The sequence below is a fragment of the Phyllobates terribilis genome, unplaced genomic scaffold, assembly GCF_046119375.1.
Source record: "Phyllobates terribilis strain yellow unplaced genomic scaffold, ASM4611937v1 Scaffold_35__1_contigs__length_13245226, whole genome shotgun sequence".
Lineage (NCBI taxonomy): Eukaryota > Metazoa > Chordata > Amphibia > Anura > Dendrobatidae > Phyllobates > Phyllobates terribilis.
Genome location: NW_027362795.1, coordinates 9646909 through 9664640, shown reverse-complemented (window position 1 = coordinate 9664640; position 17732 = coordinate 9646909). Strand labels below are relative to the sequence as shown.

The 17732-nt window shown below is 40.8% G+C and overlaps 1 protein-coding gene and 1 pseudogene across 1 annotated transcript; both read right to left on the bottom strand.

The window, feature by feature from the left end:
* Positions 1 to 4606: 4606 nt before the first annotated feature.
* LOC141182642 (uncharacterized) overlaps positions 4607 to 17732 on the bottom strand; it is a 107092-nt pseudogene continuing 93966 nt past the window's right edge.
* Positions 13654 to 14242, bottom strand: LOC141182684 (zinc finger protein 667-like). Its single transcript, XM_073660835.1, has 3 exons — positions 14069 to 14242; positions 13868 to 13991; positions 13654 to 13775 (listed from the first exon to the last, which is right to left on the bottom strand). Exons 1-3 carry the CDS (start codon positions 14090 to 14092, stop codon positions 13654 to 13656), a joined length of 270 nt encoding a protein of 89 aa, XP_073516936.1. The 5' UTR covers positions 14093 to 14242.

Sequence of the window (17732 nt, the reverse complement as noted above, 5' to 3'; positions counted from 1 at the left end):
CTGTATTGCTGAAAAAACAATGCAAAAATGCAGCAAAAAACATAGGTTCATTTTCTGCTGCAAAAACACTTAAAGAAGTGACATGCTCTATTTTCCAAAAACACAACCAAGTCACAAAACACGCAGTAAAAAAAAACAAACATGCGTGAACAGAGAATTCTGGTTTCTCATAGAATTTGCTGGTATTGCAAAATGCACCTTAAAATTTGCATAAAAATCTGCAGCAAAATATGCTGCAAAACCCAACATGTGTGAACATAGCCTTATTTCAGCTTTAGCATCCTGGTAGATGGCAGCAGACTTTTATCAAGAATGTCTCAGTACATTTGTCCATTCATCCTTCTGTGATGACACAGCTTTTTTTTCTTAATTATGCCAGACATACTTTCTGATGGCCAGGAGCAATATACCTATATTTTATGTTGACTTTTTTTTTAACCTTTGTTCTTCTTTGGTTGCTCAACACAGACTATTGTTTAACAAGTAACAATACAGAGAAAAACAAGAGAGCACTCACCGGTCTAAAAAATCCTCCTTTATTTCATCTGTTAAAAATCCATAGCAGGGGGGTTGATGGTACACATTGTCCTTTAATGCGTACCACCAACCTCCTACTATGGCTATGGATTTTTAACTGATGAAATAAAGGAGGCTTTTTTAGACTGGTGAGTGCTCTCGTTTTTCTCCGTATTGTTGCTTGTTGTACTCACTTTTTGCACTTGGAGTAGCATCGGGTCTCCACAGGATGAGGTGCCTCAGCTTAACTTAAATGACAACTGATTATAGACTCTATAACAGTACTTGGTGCTGGCTTTCACTTCTTCTTCCCAATTTACAGACTATTGTTTGTATAAATCTGAATGCTGATCATTTGAGGTGATATTGGTGATTGATGAATGTCTGTTATCTACATCTTTTATGAGCTTTTACAATGTATCGTCTGCCAAACAGGGACTCTTAACCAGGGCTGTGGAGTCAGTAAGTCAAACCTCTGACTCCGACTCCTCAATTTCCATGACTCCTACTCCCTCATACATGGCTCATGTTTAAGTGATAAATTTACTGTACAGATTCATCTCATGTAAAAGTCTAGACCCTTAGATCAGGAATAGGACAGACATTTATAGGACATTTCATAACTTTCCCAAATTCTTATGAAAAAATATTCCCCACTGCATTGAACTGCTGTACCCAATTTATTATATATTTTAGGAGTTGGAGTTAGTCCACCAAAATGGACACCGATTCCGACTCTACAGCCCTGCTCTGAACAATGAATGTTTGCTAAGATATGTTAAATACCATTGTAGGGTGTTTTACAGCCAACATTGGGGGGGGAGATGAGCTGTGGATATTCTAGCATCGTAAATTAATATCATGATCCCTGACCCTTGACCTGTGAATGATGGCTTGAAAGGACAAATGTGAACTACAAAAAGGGGTCTCTGCATCTGTTCAGGGTAGACATTACAGGATGAGAGCCTAAGGGACCACAGGCCTGGCTGGAAAGATACAGAACTGTTCCATTGATCATTGCTGAACTCTGAGATGATGTGAAGAATCCAAGTTGGGACAATCAGGTCACCTGGCCACATATCTCACGACTCTAATCCCGGCAGGCCAGCGGAAGGGTGAGACTGTGTAATTTTGCACCATCTTGTGTATTTGCTGGGACTGTCTTATGTTATTAATTGCTGGTGGTTCAATAAATTATTGCCACACTGTTTACCATCACCCTGTGTTGTCCGAGTAGTGTTCTGCCCACAGAAGACTCCGTGTCTTCACACCTTCCTTCAATTATATGAAGTTTACCGTTTGACAGCCCCACATCATGCTGTTCCCACTTCCAAACTTCACTATTGGTATGGTGTTTTTAGGGTGATATGCAGTGCCCTTTGGCCTCCAAACATGGTGTGTATTATGGTATCCAAAGAGTTCAATTTTTAGTCTCATCTGACAAGACTATATTTTTCCAGTATTTCACATTCTTGTCTAAATGTTGTTGAACAAACGTTAACGCACTTGAACATGCTTTTTGTTCAGCAATGGAGTCTTGCGTGGCAAGTGTGCATACAAGCCATGGAGGTTGAATGCATTACTTATAGTTTTCTTTGAAACAATTGTACCTACTGATTCCAGGTCTTTCTGTGGCTCTCAGGTAACCCTTTCTTTAGGGCAATTTTTTGGATAATTTTCACTCCTCTGTCTAAAATTGTCTAAAACCTGGTTGTGGCCGGTTTATGGTGAAATTATGTTCTTTCAACTACCGGATAATTGCCTCAACAGTACTCACTAAAACCTTCAGCAGTTTAGAAATTCTTCTGTTACCAATGCAATCAGTATGTTTTGCAATAATAAGGCTGCAAAAGTCTTGAGACAGCTCACTGGTTTTACCCATCAAGATGCTTCCTTTGTGGAATTCTGGTGGGAATTTGTCAATAGCACCTTTAGATATATATCTACTTAGAAAATTGGTGACGTGTTTAATACTTATTTCACCCGCAGTATAATAATGTGAAATATTAACTGCACATTAGATATTGATTTTTATTGTTATTTGAATTAAATAATTTAGTAACTGCATATATTTTTAATTCTAATATATTGTATTTTTCAGACTGTAAAGCACACCTAATCATAAGACGCATAGAAAGTTTAGACAGCAGAAAAAAGGAAAAACATTTTTTCTACTAATTAAATCTTAACTGATGGTGTTAAGTGTAGTACTGGTGTGTGTACTCGTGTGTGACGACAAATTAAAATCTGGCCACTTGTAGGTGGAGGGGTGTGAACTACTCTTAATTATGCCAGAGGTACTATTCTTTTGTTCAGTAAGTCAAGGGACATGAGCCGTTGTTTCATGCAAGACTGTCCGGTGCACCTTTTTGTATGCTAATTGGTGGAATATCGTCGCCTGGCGGTGTACTAGACTGCATCATTTGGAGGATAATAATGCAGTCTAATTAAACAATTGAACAATGAAGGAATAGCCATGACCACCCCCCCCCATTCTTGTAAGGCAATGACCTGCTATGGAAGCTGACAGTTATAAAAAGGGTCTAGTCCTGTCACCGGTGTGATTCCACAGGACTTCAGCCTAGGGACCATGGTTCCAGCTGCTGGATTACAGAACTCCTCCACTGCCCAACACAGAGCCCACAAATTAATTTGGATAATCCAGGTTGGGACAATTCGGTCACCTGGCCACATAGCTCGCTGTGCTCGGTCAGCTTCCTAAGCTTGCCACTACCTCCTCTTTGTAGATGCCCACCAAAAGAGGGGGCTTCTGGTTGGAGTAATTGGTCAGGTGGAAGGTTTTTCAGCTGCTCACTCAGGATGTGCAGCCTCTGTGCAGGTCCAGGTACCTTTCTCTCCTGCTCTGCACCAATCAGATAAGCATAAGGCTGAAGGAGAGAGGGAACTTATCTCAGTGATCAGGAAGGACACTATCTCAGCGTTCGCCACTGTCACAGTAAGCTGTCTCAAGTCAATAAGATACACTTTTTTCTTGCTAAAAGTGTGTCTTAAAGTCCAACAAATATGGTAAGTTCTAAAGTAATTTCCCTTTCTCATTTAATTGTATGACTGTTTGTTGTATGTTTTTGTACAATTTGTCAATAACATATATAGATTCTCCCTGTCTGAGTTAATTTTGATGGTCAACAAAATACGATTTTCCAATAATTAATTCTTCACACTCTTGGTATGTTAATGGCTCCCTGTGTGGGATTATTGATGTTTAAAGGGGTTGTCTAAGTAGTGGACAAACATTTTTATATGTTTTATCCTGTTAAAAGGAATCTGTCACCACTTTGGAGTTATCAGACCTCTACTATGGGCATATAGGGTATAGAAAAGTAAATCTAAACATACCTGTATGGCCCATGGTAGAGGTCGGAATGCAGAGATATATAGTTTTATCTCCTTGGTTTTTCACAGGCTTGGCGTCCCACGGACGCCAAGCTATCCCCGCCCATCTGCTTATTATTCCACCAATTCCCCACTTATATTCACGTTTACCATATTTACCCCCCTCCCCGCAAGTCACAGGTCCCTGTGATGTGCACTTTCTTCCCTCACCTCCCGGCACATGGAGCGCGCTTTGTTTCCTCTTGGGCCCGTTTGGCTGAGCACAGTGCCACAGTGCTGTATTGCGCAGGTGCCGGGGAGGCACTGTGGACTCCCCGGCGCCTGCGCAATAGAACACTGCGGCACTGTGCTCAGCCAAACGGGCCCGGGAGAAAACAAAGCGCACTCCCTGTGAGCCACACTTTGCTCATGCACAGGGAGGGGAGGGAAAAAAGCGCACGTCACAGGGACCTGTGACGTACAGGGAGGGGGGGGGAGATATGGTAAACGTGGACATAGATGGGGAATTGGTGGAATAATAAGCAGATGGACGGGGATAGCTTGGCGTCCGGGGGACACCAAACCTGTGAAAAACCAAGGAGATAAAACTACATTTCTCTGCATTCAGACCTCTACCATGGGACATACAGGTATGTATAGATTTACTTTTCTATTCCCTGTATGCCCGTAGTAGAGGTCTGATAACTCCAAAGTGGTGCCAGATTCCCTTTAAAATAAAAACAATTCTTGACAGGAGAATTTCACCTTTTACCATGTGAGATAGGAGATCATCTGAATTCCGGCGTAAAACTCTGTTTATTTTGTTTGTTAACAAAGAGACAACAAGTGAGATACTCAGCAGGCTGTCTGATGCAAATACATTTTGATAATATTTACATAGGCAATGCAAAATATACACAATCAGATATGAGAGGCAGTTAAAACTAATACTCGCTGCCGACTATAGATAATATTCTAAGCATACTGTGATTCAAAAGATACGGTTACTGTTTCTACACATCTCAGAATGTCAATTGTTTCTGACCGCAAAGATACCATCTGTCTACTTTTCAGTCATGCTATGATCTTTTGGTAAACATATTTATAATTTATATATAACTAAGGTTTTAAATCTCTAGTATTGAACACATTGAATATATTCATAATGGATAAATAATATTCTTTTAACACCTTATCATAATTCTAACAATAATTTGTATGTAAAGCGCTGCAGAATATGATGGCGCTATATAAAAATAACGATTATTATTATTATAATCTTGCAATGCTGGTGGCATTCCAGCGGTATCAGCATGTGTCTTCCCGGGGCTCATGTTAAGTTGTTACGCCATGTGAGCCCTGCGCTCAATCATCGCTGGCATCACTTTTAACAATGACAAATATGAGGAATGACAAAGGGTTGTCCTAGAAGTGGGCAACTCATTTAAGAAGGTACAATTTTCAGGTAAAACATTTCCAACATTCTGAACATGAAAATGGCTTCTCCCCTGTGTGACTAGAAAGAGATGATTTCTTCATAAAACATTTTCCACATTCTAAACTAATATGGGATGGGGAATACATGACCAGAAAAAAATATGCAGTATAAGAATTCTTTTGAGAACCTGCTATTAGAAATGGAAATAAAGAACAAAAACAACAAATTCTGAATGAAAATAGAAGAGCAAGAGAAACCGACTACAAACTAAAATGTGTCTATACAAATACACAGAGCATGAGAAACAAACAAGGAGAATTGGAGCTGCTAACAAAGGAAGAGAGATATGATGTCATAGACATCACTGAAAGTTGGTGGGATGATACACATGAATGGAATACAGCGAGGACTCAGACTTTAAGGTTGGACATCAGAAAGGCAGATTTTAATGGAAGGTTCAATGACTCCATGTTCTAAAGGACAAATGTCCAATGAGGGGAGATTTTGCTAAATGAAATTCTCACTGCACAGTAACAATCCCGAAAAGAAGGAAGAATTGGAAGCATTTAAAGAGACCAGGATGGATATACACAGAACTGAAACACTTGTTAAAAAGGAAAAAAGAAGTGTATATTAAATGGAAAGAGGGGGGCATATTTAAAGAAGAATGTAATGCTGTTTGCAGGTAATGCAGAGCAAGAATTAGAAGAGTTAAAGCCAGTAATGAAGTGAGGCTTGCAAGGGAGACCAAAATCAATAAAAATGGATTTTGGGGGGGGATGTCAAAAGCAAAAGAAAAGTCAGATGCTATAGAATTTTTACAGGATGAACAGGGTGAATTGGTCAAAAATTACATTGAGAAGGCTGTCTTCTTTAAGAAAGAAATTGCAACATCAACTGATCTTCATGGTGCTATCGAAGGAATACAAGAATCCACATTATCTATAAACAGAAAGATGGTGAGTGTGAAGACCCGAGGGTCTTCCGTGGGCATAATACTACTCAGACAAGACAGGGTGAGGGTAAAACAGTGTGGCAATATTTTATTGAACCACTAAACAGACAATAAACATATAGAACAGTCTGAGAAAATATCCGAGATGGTGCAAAATTACAGTCTCACCCTTCTGCTGGCCTTTCAAGATTAGAGCAGCTGCGACTTTGGGACTTCCAGCGTCAACTACCTCAACTAGTGGCCCCTCACTTTTGGCGGGTCCCCACAGAGAAGAGGTAGCGGTAAGCTTATGAAGCTGACAGTCCATCGAGGTACAAGGCCAGGAGACCCGAGGGTCCCACCCTGGCCTCTCCGAGAGTTTCTATTGGGCCAGATGACAGGCTGGTCCCAATCTGGCTTCTCCGAATGTCTCCATGGTTTCCAGGCGATGGAGGGTCCCACCTGGCAACCCCAAACAAAATAGCCACAGTGCCAGGTGACCTCATTGTAGCAACCCTGATACCTAGTTGTATCCATGAATTCTCTGATGGTCAATGAAGCCGATCTGTATCCTTCCAGTCAGAACTATATACTTTTAGGCTGGAAACCTATTGTGTCCCTATTGTGTAGAATCCAAATCTGAGGATGCTATCCATCTTCTGTCCCGAGGAAGGTCTCTCTGATTCTCCTTGATTCTCTTTGCAGCAGCATAGAAAACCCTTTTTATATTTACATATGTGGCTAAGGTTATTAGTCACAAGTTGGGGGGGGGAAGGTGCAGGGCTCACTCAGGTCTCACTGTTTGAGCTAATCCCTCTGCTCTTGTAAATAAACTAGCTGGGCTAGTACAATATTCAATTAGCATAGTAACAAACATCAGTGTCCCAAACACTGAGTCACTGTCCTTCTTGACCAACCCTCCCTCTAAACAAACTTGCTCTTCTCCAGTCCATTCTGAATGCAGCAGCCAGGGTCGTATTTCTATCAGGCCGCTTCACCGATGCCTCTACCCTGTGCCAGTCATTGCACTGGTTACCCATTTACTACAGAATACAATACAAACTCATCTCTCTCACCCACAAAGCTCTCCACAATTCTGCACCGCCCTTTATCTCTTCCCTCATTTCTGTCTATCACCCTTCCCGTGCCCTTCGTTCTGCAACTGATCTAAGACTAACATCCTCCTTAATCCGAACCTCGCTTACTCCGTCTCCAAGACTTCTCTCATGCTGCGCCAGTTTTCTGGAATGCACTACCTCAAACAATTTGACGAATATCTAGCCCCCATGTTTTAAACGTGATTTAAAAACACATCTGTTTAGACAAGCCTATGACCTCAGCTCACTAACATAACTCTCCCCTGTTCCCTCCTAAATGTTAGTCTTAATCTGCTCCTGCCTATTCCTCTGTCTCCACATCCTTCATGCACCCAATAGCACACAGTAACTGCACCTAGATACTGATACTGGCTGAAGGAAGACAATGTTCTATCTATTGTGTCCCCCTATTTCCATATAGATTGCAAGCTTGCGAGCAAGGCCCTCACTTCTCCTGTACTGTTGAATTATGATACATTGTATTGTTTTATTGTCTGTACATGTCCCTACTGAATTGTAAAGCGCTGTGAAATATGTTGGCGCTATATAAATAAAAATTATTGTTATTATTAACCAAACAAACACACACATTCAAAAGTCAAAGATAATATTGTATTTCTCCTGGCTTAACAAATCTTAACGTCTGGCTAATTAAGATTAGAAGCTGTGTCATCACAGTGAGGGAACACTTAGCTAAGTTATACGAATATAAATCTAGTTGTCCAGATAAATTACATCCTAGGGTATTAAAGAATTAGCAGAGGAAATTGCAGAACCACTAGCCAGAATCTTTGAAAAATCCTGGAGGAGACATCCCAGAAGATTGGAGAAGGGCAAATGTTGTTCCTATCTTCAAAAAAGAAAAGAAGATGGAGCCTGGAAATCACAGGCCAGTGAGCCTTACTTCTATACCAGCAAAGATCTTTGAACAAATAATTAAACAGCATGTATGCAAGTACTTGGATAAGAATACAGTAATTAACCAGAGCCAGCATGGCTTTGTAGCAACCAAGTCATGCCAGATTAATCTAATTTTCTACTATGATGAAATCACTGAGAAGCTGGATCAGGGAAATGCGGTAGATATAGTAAATCTCGACTGCAGCAAACCATTTGATAAAGTATCTCATACTATCCTTATTGAAAAATGACCAATTATGAGATTGACAAGGCTACAGTTAGGTGGATTCATAATTGGCTCAGTGATCTTACGCAAAGAGTGGTAATAAATGGTTGGTCATCCAATTGGAAGAGTGTTTCAAGTTGGGTACCACAAGGCTCTGTCCTGGCCCCAATGTTGTTCAACATTTTTATAAATGATCTAGATAAGGGAACTGAAGGTAAACTAATCAAATTTGCAGATGATGCAAAGCTAGGAGGGATAGCTAACACTACAGAAGACAGAGAAAGGATTCTGAAGGATCTAGATAAGTTTGAACAATGGACAGCGACTAATAAAATGGTAATTAACAGGGAGAAATGCAAGATCCAACATCTGGGCAAGAAAAAGGAAAATTACAGTTACAGATCTGGAGAAATAGAACTAAGCAACAGCCCTTTTTTAACACTTGAGTCAACATTTTGCTGCAGCAGCAAAAAAAGGCAAATACAGTTCTGGGATGTATTAAGAGAAGCATAGTCTAGATCACGTGAAGTAGTTATCACTCTGTACTCCTCCTTGGTCAGGCCTCATCTGGAATAGTGTCCAGCTCTGGGAACCACATTTTAAAAAAGACATTGAAAAACTGGAGCAAGTTCAAAGAAGAGCGACCAAAATGGCGAGAGGACTACAAACTATGTCCTATGAGGAAAGGTTAAAGGATTTAGGAATGTTTAGCTAGCAAAAAAGGCTAAGACGAGTCTTAATAGCGGTCTACAAATATGTGAAGGGATGTCAGAATGTAGCAGGAACATCCTTACACTCATTTGCACATGGAAACACGAGAGGCAATGGAATGAAACTGAAAGGGAGAGGATACTGACTAGATATTAGAAAAAACATTTTGACAGTGAGGGTGTTCAATGAGTGGAACAGGCTGCCACAAGAGATGGTGAGCTCTCCTTCAATGGAAGTCTTCAAAACAGAGTCTGGACAGACATCTGTCTGAGCTGGTTTAGTAAATCCTGCAATGAGCAGGAGGCTGGACACGATGACCCTGGAGGTCCCTTCCAACTCTAACATTCTATGATTTTATGAACAGGAAAACGGCTTTTTTCCTGTGTGGGTCCTCTGGTGTCTAACAAAATGCGATTTCTGGTTAAAACATTTCCCACATTCTAAACATGAAAAAGGCTTCTCTCCTGTGTGGGTTCTCTGGTGTATAACAAGATTCCATTTCTGGATAAAACATTTCCCACATTCTGAACATGAAAAAAGCTTCTTCCCTGTGTGGGTTCTCTGGTGCTTAACAAAATCTGATTTGTCGTTAAAACATGTCCCACATTCTGAACATGGAAAAGACTTCTTACCTGTGTGGGTTCTCTGGTGGCTATCAAGATGCGCTTTCTGGTTAAAACATTTTCCACATTCTGAACAAGAAAAAGGCTTTTCCCCTGTGTGGGTTCTCTGGTGCTTAATGAAATCTGACTTCTGGTTAAAACTTTTCCCACACTCTGAACATAAAAATGGCTTCTCCCCTGTGTGAGTTCTCTGGTGACTAACAAGGTGTGATTTGCATACAAAACATTTCCCACATTCTGAACATGAAAAAGGCTTCTCTCCTGTGTGAGTCCTCTGGTGACTAACAAGGTGTGATTTGCATACAAAACATTTCCCACATTCTGAACATGAAAAAGGCTTCTCCCCTGTGTGGGTTCTCTGGTGCTTAATGAAATCTGACTTCTGGTTAAAACTTTTCCCACACTCTGAACATAAAAATGGCTTCTCCCCTGTGTGAGTTCTCTGGTGACTAACAAGGTGTGATTTGCATACAAAACATTTCCCACATTCTGAACATGAAAAAGGCTTCTCTCCTGTGTGAGTTCTCTGGTGACTAACGAGGTGTAATTTGCATACAAAACATTTCCCACATTCTGAACATGAAAAAGGCTTCTCCCCTGTGTGGGTTCTCTGGTGACTAAGCAAATCTGATTTCTGGTTAAAACATTTCCCACATTCTGAACAGGAAAAAGGCTTCTCCCCCGTGTGGGTTCTCTGGTGCTTAACCAAAGCGGATTTTTGGTTAAAACATTTCCCACATTCTGAACAGTAAAAAGGCTTCTCCCCTGTGTGAGTTCTCTGGTGATTAACCAAAACTGATTTATGGTTAAAACATTTCCCACATTCTGAACATGAAAAAGGCTTCTCCCCTGTGTGAGTTCTCTGGTGTATGACAAGATTCCATTTCTGGGTAAAATATTTCCCACATTCTGAACATGAAAATGGCTTCTCCCCTGAGTGAATTCTCTGATGCTTAACAAGATCTGATTTCTGGTTAAAACATCTCCCACACCTGGAACAAGAAAATCTATTGTCCGCTGTGTGAATTTTTTGATGTTTAAGTAAAGACTTTTCGATGGGAAAACTATTTCCATATTCTGAACATAAAAATGGCTTCTTTGCTTTAGGAGTAGTTTGTTTTTTAATGCTTATTTTGTGACTTTGAATTTCCTTAGTAGTCGCTAATGAATCAGAAGACAGATCTTTGCTGTGAAGGGACGATGGTATATCTGGAGTAATGGCATTCACTTCAGTTGTATCCTGTGTGATATCAAGCTCATCCCAACATGATGATGATGATGAAGATGTCAGCTGTCCCTCTGGTCTCCTGGCACAGACATCTGCTAAGAATAAAACCAATTGTTATTTTTTTTAATAAAATATCCTTGAATTTTATATTTTTGAACATTTCTACTTAAATTGTCCGTAGAAATGGCAAGTTATGTAAAAATATTGTATTATTCACCAAGACAATGACAGTTCACAGTCTAATAGACTGTGTCCAAAGAACATTTAGCAACCATGTATTTGGCATTGATGTAGTGAGAAGAACCCACTTAATTTACGGTGTGTGTCTCCTGGAGCACAATCTGGGCACTATGTGTTGGGTAATAAAATGGCAGATTTGCTATTTTCACTCTCCAACATCCATGGCGTGCTAATTTCCAGAAAGTGGCTGTGAAGTCAAATTCGTCACTACTCTATGGGGATTTCTACTGCTCTGGTTTTCTGCCATTTTGTTGTATTAGAACTTCAGCAATTGGTGTGTCCCATTTTCTCTGGGATCAGCTCCTGCGACGTCTGCTTCTCTCAGCAGACGGCATTGGTGATAGAGGAGAAGACAGAATCAAAAGCTCTGGGCAAGACGGGCTCCCTTCATCCCCTAAGATTAGGGTTGCTGGGACCAGTAGTACCATCCAGTCTGGCAGTATGTGCTGTCCGCTGAAGTAATCTGCTCCCTACTTCAGCCAATGGGAAAGCACCGCACCCTACTAAATCTCAAAGCATATTGCTAGAAGCTACCAGATACAGCCTTGTTCTCCTCTGGTTCAGTCCTCTGTGCTCAGCTCCCGGCTTGAGTATTTGTTCCCTGTTGTGACCTCGGCCCGTTTACTGACTACTCTTGTGTCTTCTGAGTTTGTATTTTCTCTGCCCTCCTGGTAACGACCCGTCTACTTGATTATTCTTCTTCCCATCTCACTCCACAGAACATCAGGTAGCACCATGGCCCAAGTGTAGGGGTCTCTGAGTAAGTCCAGATCCATATGGAGGGGTTAAAAAAGTTAAAGGATGATGGGCAAAACTGTGACCAAACCCAATAACATAACTACTGAAATGATGAAGCTCAACTGTATTCTTCAGAAAAAAAAAGAGTAACTAGTGGTGAAACCTTTTTGGGGTAATTAAGAGTATGGGGCTCGGTGGCTCTTAGCAATGTAAACCATTGTAAGGGCCAATATTTTCTATCAGATGAGTTTTAAGAAGAAATATTAGACATTTAAAGAGAACTTTTTATAATAGTGCAAAGATGAGGGGTCTTAAATTTAAATCTTGGGCATTTGGAAGAGGAAATGGAGACCTTTTTTAAAGACTACCAGGGAGTTACAGACTCACATAAGTGAGGCCGGCCGATCCCATCACAATCAAGCTATCATACAGAATGAACCTGTTAAAAAAAGACATAAAAAAATATGATACATCCTCAACAAGAACGTATGTTTGGGGGGAGAATGCCAACACTAAACCGGAGTTGCACTCATTTATGATAAACCATTGGAGCTACTATGAGTCCTGACCAAAAGAGTAAAGAAAGTATTAGCGCCCCCATTTCAGGAGAGATTGAGCAGTAATCTGAATTCCTTAGGATTGAAAACATAATGGAATTTATGACGTTGAGTGAATCCATGAAACCAGGGCTGGAGCCATGCCACCACATCTCCTGCAGGCGTGAATAAATGTATATTACAGCCATCAGCCACGCACAGCTTAGAGATATATCATGGCACAGGTGTAATGTTTTCTGTATAGTTTATCACAATCCTGTTTAAAGTTAGTTGGTTTAAAAAGAAATTGAAAAGTCAGGATAAAGGGAAACTCTGCTGTTATTGTACAGAAATTCACACTTGGCCTCACTGCACATTTAATATTTTCAATCATAAAAGTGAAGTTTGGCCAGAAAGACTGGACCTGGTCTTGTAGGGACCATATGAGGACATTCAGCGGCACAGAAAGGAGAGATATCAGGGATCTAGGAAGCCAACAGTATCATTACTCTCCGCTTTCTATTAGAGGCCCATCAGAATATTTTTCTGCAAGTGATTTTCTCACTTGTTAGCACATTCTGCATAAGCTGTCATTTGGCTTTGTATTTTATAGATATAGACAGGTAAGGGTCAGCGTCTCCTAATTCCAGGGGGTAGGTGGATCCTCCAGGTTGTAAGTTCTGTAGAAAAGGGCTTTCATTACCCAAAGTCATTTGAACAGTTTTGGGTGGATGAGAATGTTGTGATCTGGAAGCAAAATGGTGATCACACGATTGTGATATGGCCGGACTACACAACCGATAAAGCAGCCACAGCCGGTGACTGAGAAGAATCTGTGACTTCTCTGCATTTAGTGGTTACTACTCACCTGGGTAGTCATATGTAAGAATCTCCTCTTTACACCGCTCATCACCCCTCACATATGTCTCTGTAGTATTAATATGGGTCTGATCTTCACCCTGAAACAAATATTGTAAAAGTCACAGACAGATGGAGAAGTCACATCTATGATCAGCTCTAATCCTGCCATCTCCACCGTTCTCATTACACAAGTATAAAACATATAATACTGGTGGATAAAACAAGACTGAACACAAGACCTTCACAGCCGTCTACACATCATAGGGGAGATCTCATGACACCTTCTCTCCATCTACCTGATGATCCTGAGGAACATTGGGATCTTCTTGTTTACAGTCCTGTGGAAGAAGAGGACGGGGACATCTCTCTGGTGTTGTCCTCTTACTGGATAGAGCTGGAGGAAACACATACAGGGACTGAATTCATTTTTTACACATAATTAGATAAGATAATTATAGGCTGTGTGTATTTAGTCCTGTCTATTACCTGGTGATGTGAAGGGCTGGGGAACCTCCATCATGACGTCTTTGTACAGATCTTTGTATCCTTCTAAATACTCCCACTCCTCCATGGAGAAATAGACAGCGACATCCTGACACCTTATAGGAACCTGACACATACAATGATACAGTCATCCCCCGATCCCTTCATAGCAGTATAATGTCCCAGCATTCCCAGCAATGTCACCTCTCCAGTCAGCAGCTCAATCATCTTGTAGGTGAGTTCTAGGATCTTCTGGTCATTGATGTCCTCATGTATCAGGGGGTGAGATGGAGGTCCTGTGATTGGGCTCAGGGGTCTTCCCCATCCCTCAGACACAGGGTCCTGACAGCGCTCACTAGAGGTCTTCTTCACTGCTGTGTAATCCTGGTTATGGAGAGACACATTAATAAATCTCACTCCAGACATTTCCAGAGTCCTCACCTCTCCAGTTCTGTCCATCTGTTATTTCCATAGATAAGAATGATGTAATGTGACGTCATCAGAATCTCTCACCTCTCCAGTAAGCCGGAAGAGGATCTCTAGGGTGAGGTGTAATATCCTCTCCGCCATCTTGTCTCTGTCCATATCCATCCTTAATAGGTGATTCAGAAAAATTCTCTTAATATAGAAGATCTTCACTGAGAGGATCCGATATTGTAGAGACCTGAATGAGAAGAAGATGAGCCGATATAACATCATAAAGAATTCTGTGTATTAATACAATTACTGGAGACAATAAGGGAAATATATCAGGAGATAGAATGTGACATCGGCATGTACGTCATTAGGGGCGCATGGAAGTGACATCATCCTCTCCTGTCGCTTCCAGAAAAAAAGACACCACGCGGCGAGGGAGCGGAGTGAAGGGGAGTATAATGTTTTTTTTTTAAATCAGCGAGTACATGGAGCCCTTGGCCATAATACTACATGTAAGAGGATGGGCTGTGCATTACGCTACATGTACAGACTATGGGCTGTGCATTACGCTACATGTACGGACTATGGGCTGTGCATTACGCTACATGTACGGACTATGGGCTGTGCATTACGCTACATGTACAGACTATGGGCTGTGCATTACGCTACATGTACGGACTATGGGCTGCGCATTATACTACATGTACGGACTATGGGCTGTGCATTATACTACATGTACGGACTATGGGCTGTGCATTATACTACATGTATGGACTATGGGCTGTGCATTACGCTACATGTACGGACTATGGGCTGTGCATTACGCTACATGTACGGACTATGGGCTGTGCATTATACTACATGTATGACTATGGGCTGTGCATTATACTATATGTATGACTATGGGCTGTGCATTATACTACATGTATGACTATGGGCTGTGCATTATACTACATGTACGGACTATGGGCTGTGCATTATACTACATGTACGGACTATGGGCTGTGCATTACGCTACATGTACGGACTATGGGCTGTGCATTACGCTACATGTACAGACTATGGGCTGTGCATTACGCTACATGTACAGACTATGGGTTGTGCATTACGCTACATGTACGGACTATGGGCTGTGCATTACGCTACATGTACGGACTATGGGCTGTGCATTACGCTACATGTACGGACTATGGGCTGTGCATTACGCTACATGTACGGACTATGGGCTGTGCATTACGCTACATGTACGGACTATGGGCTGTGCATTATACTACATGTACGGACTATGGGCTGTGCATTACGCTACATGTACGGACTATGGGCTGTGCATTACGCTACATGTACGGACTATGGGCTGTGCATTACACTACATGTATGGACTATGGGCTGTGCATTATACTACATGTACGGACTATGGGCTGTGCATTATACTACATGTATGGGCTGTGCATTACGCTACATGTACGGACTATGGGCTGTGCATTATACTACATGTATGGACTATGGGCTGTGCATTACGCTACATGTACAGACTATGGGCTGTGCATTACGCTACATGTACGGACTATGGGCTGTGCATTATACTGTATGGATGACTATGGGCTGTGCATTATACTACATGGATGACTATAGGCTGTGCATTATACTGTATGGAGGATTATGGGGAGTGCATTATACTTCTGTTATGGGGCCCCATTACTTCTATGTTTGCCCCTGGTGAGTGTAATAGTTTATTTTTTTTCTATACACTAAAGAACAGAGGCAGAACGGAGGACATATATCAGGATGGGGCCTAGGATAAGGGACATACATATACAGTGGGTACGGAAAGTATTCAGACCCCTTTAAAGTGTTCACTCTTTGTTTCATTGCAGCCATTTGGTAAATTCTAAAAAGTTCATTTTTTTCTCATTAACCCCTTTACAACCCAAGGTGGTTTGCACGTTAATGACCAGGCCAATTTTTACAATTCTGACCACTGTCACTTTATGAGGCAATTACTCTGGAACGCTTCAACGGATCCCCCTGATTCTGAGATTGTTTTTTCGTGACATATTGTACTTCATGATTGTGGTAAAATTTCTTCGATATCACTTGCGTTTATTTGTGAAAAAAATGGAAATTTGGTGAAAATTTTGAAAATTTTTCAATTTTCAAAATTTGAATTTTCATGCCCTTAAATCAGAGAGATATGTCACACAAAATAGTTAATAAATAACATTTCCCACATGTCTACTTTACATCTGCACAATTTTGAAACCAAAATGTATTTATTTTTATTATGGAGCTATAACGGTTAAAAGTTGACCAGCGATTTCTCATTTTTCCAACAAAATTTACAAAACCATTTTTTTAGGGACCACATCACATTTGAAGTAAATTTGAGTGGTCTTTATGCCAGAAAATACCCAAAAGTGACACCATTCTAAAAACTGCACCCCTCAAGGTGCTCAAAACCACATTCAAGAACTTTATTAACCCTTCATGTGCTTCACATGAATTTTTGGAATGTGGAAGAAAAAAATTAACATTTAACTTCTTTCACAAAAATGTTACTTTAGACCCAATTTTTTTTATTTTCGCAAGGGTAATAGGAAAAAATAGACCCCAAAATTTGTTGTGCAATTTCCCCCATATGTGGGGAAAAACCACCGTTTTGGCTCATGGCAGGAAGGGAAGGAGCGCCATTTGACTTTTTGAATGTAAAATTTGCTTGAATAATTAGCGGACGCCATGTTGCATTTGGAGAGCCCCTGATGTGCCTAAACAGTGGAAACCCCCCACAAGTGACACGATTTTGGAAACTAGACCCCTCATGGAACTTATCTAGATGTGTGGTGAGCACCCTGAACCCCCAAGTGCTTTACAGAAGTTTATAACATGGAGCCGTGAAAATAAAAAAATCAAACTTTTTCCACAAAAATTATGTTTTAACCCCATTTTTTTATTTTCACAAGGTTAAGAGGAGAAAATGGACCCCAAAAACTTTTCTGCAATTTCTCCTGAGTACACCAATACCCCATATGTGGGGAAAATACAGTGTTTGGGCGCACGACAGAGTTCAGAAGGGAAGGAGCAGTGCGTGTCCTTTTGAACGCAAAATTGGCTGGAATTGAGAGCGGATGCCTAAATAGTAGGGTGCCTAAATAGTGGAAACCCCCCACAAGTGACCCCATTTTGGCAACTACACCCCTCAAGGGGTATAGTGAACATTTTGAACCCAGAGGTACGACAGAATTTGATAACATTAGGTCATCATATTGAATAAGTTGTCATTAGTCTTGAGCGCAAGGAATTGGTTTTTTTTAAAAAAAAAATTATGCCGTTTCGCATGTGGTAAAATTGATAAGGCAGCTTTATTCTTCGGGTCAGTACGTTTACAGCGGTACCACATTTATATCGTTTTTCTATGTTTTGGCGCTTTTACACAATAAAAACTATTTTATAGAAA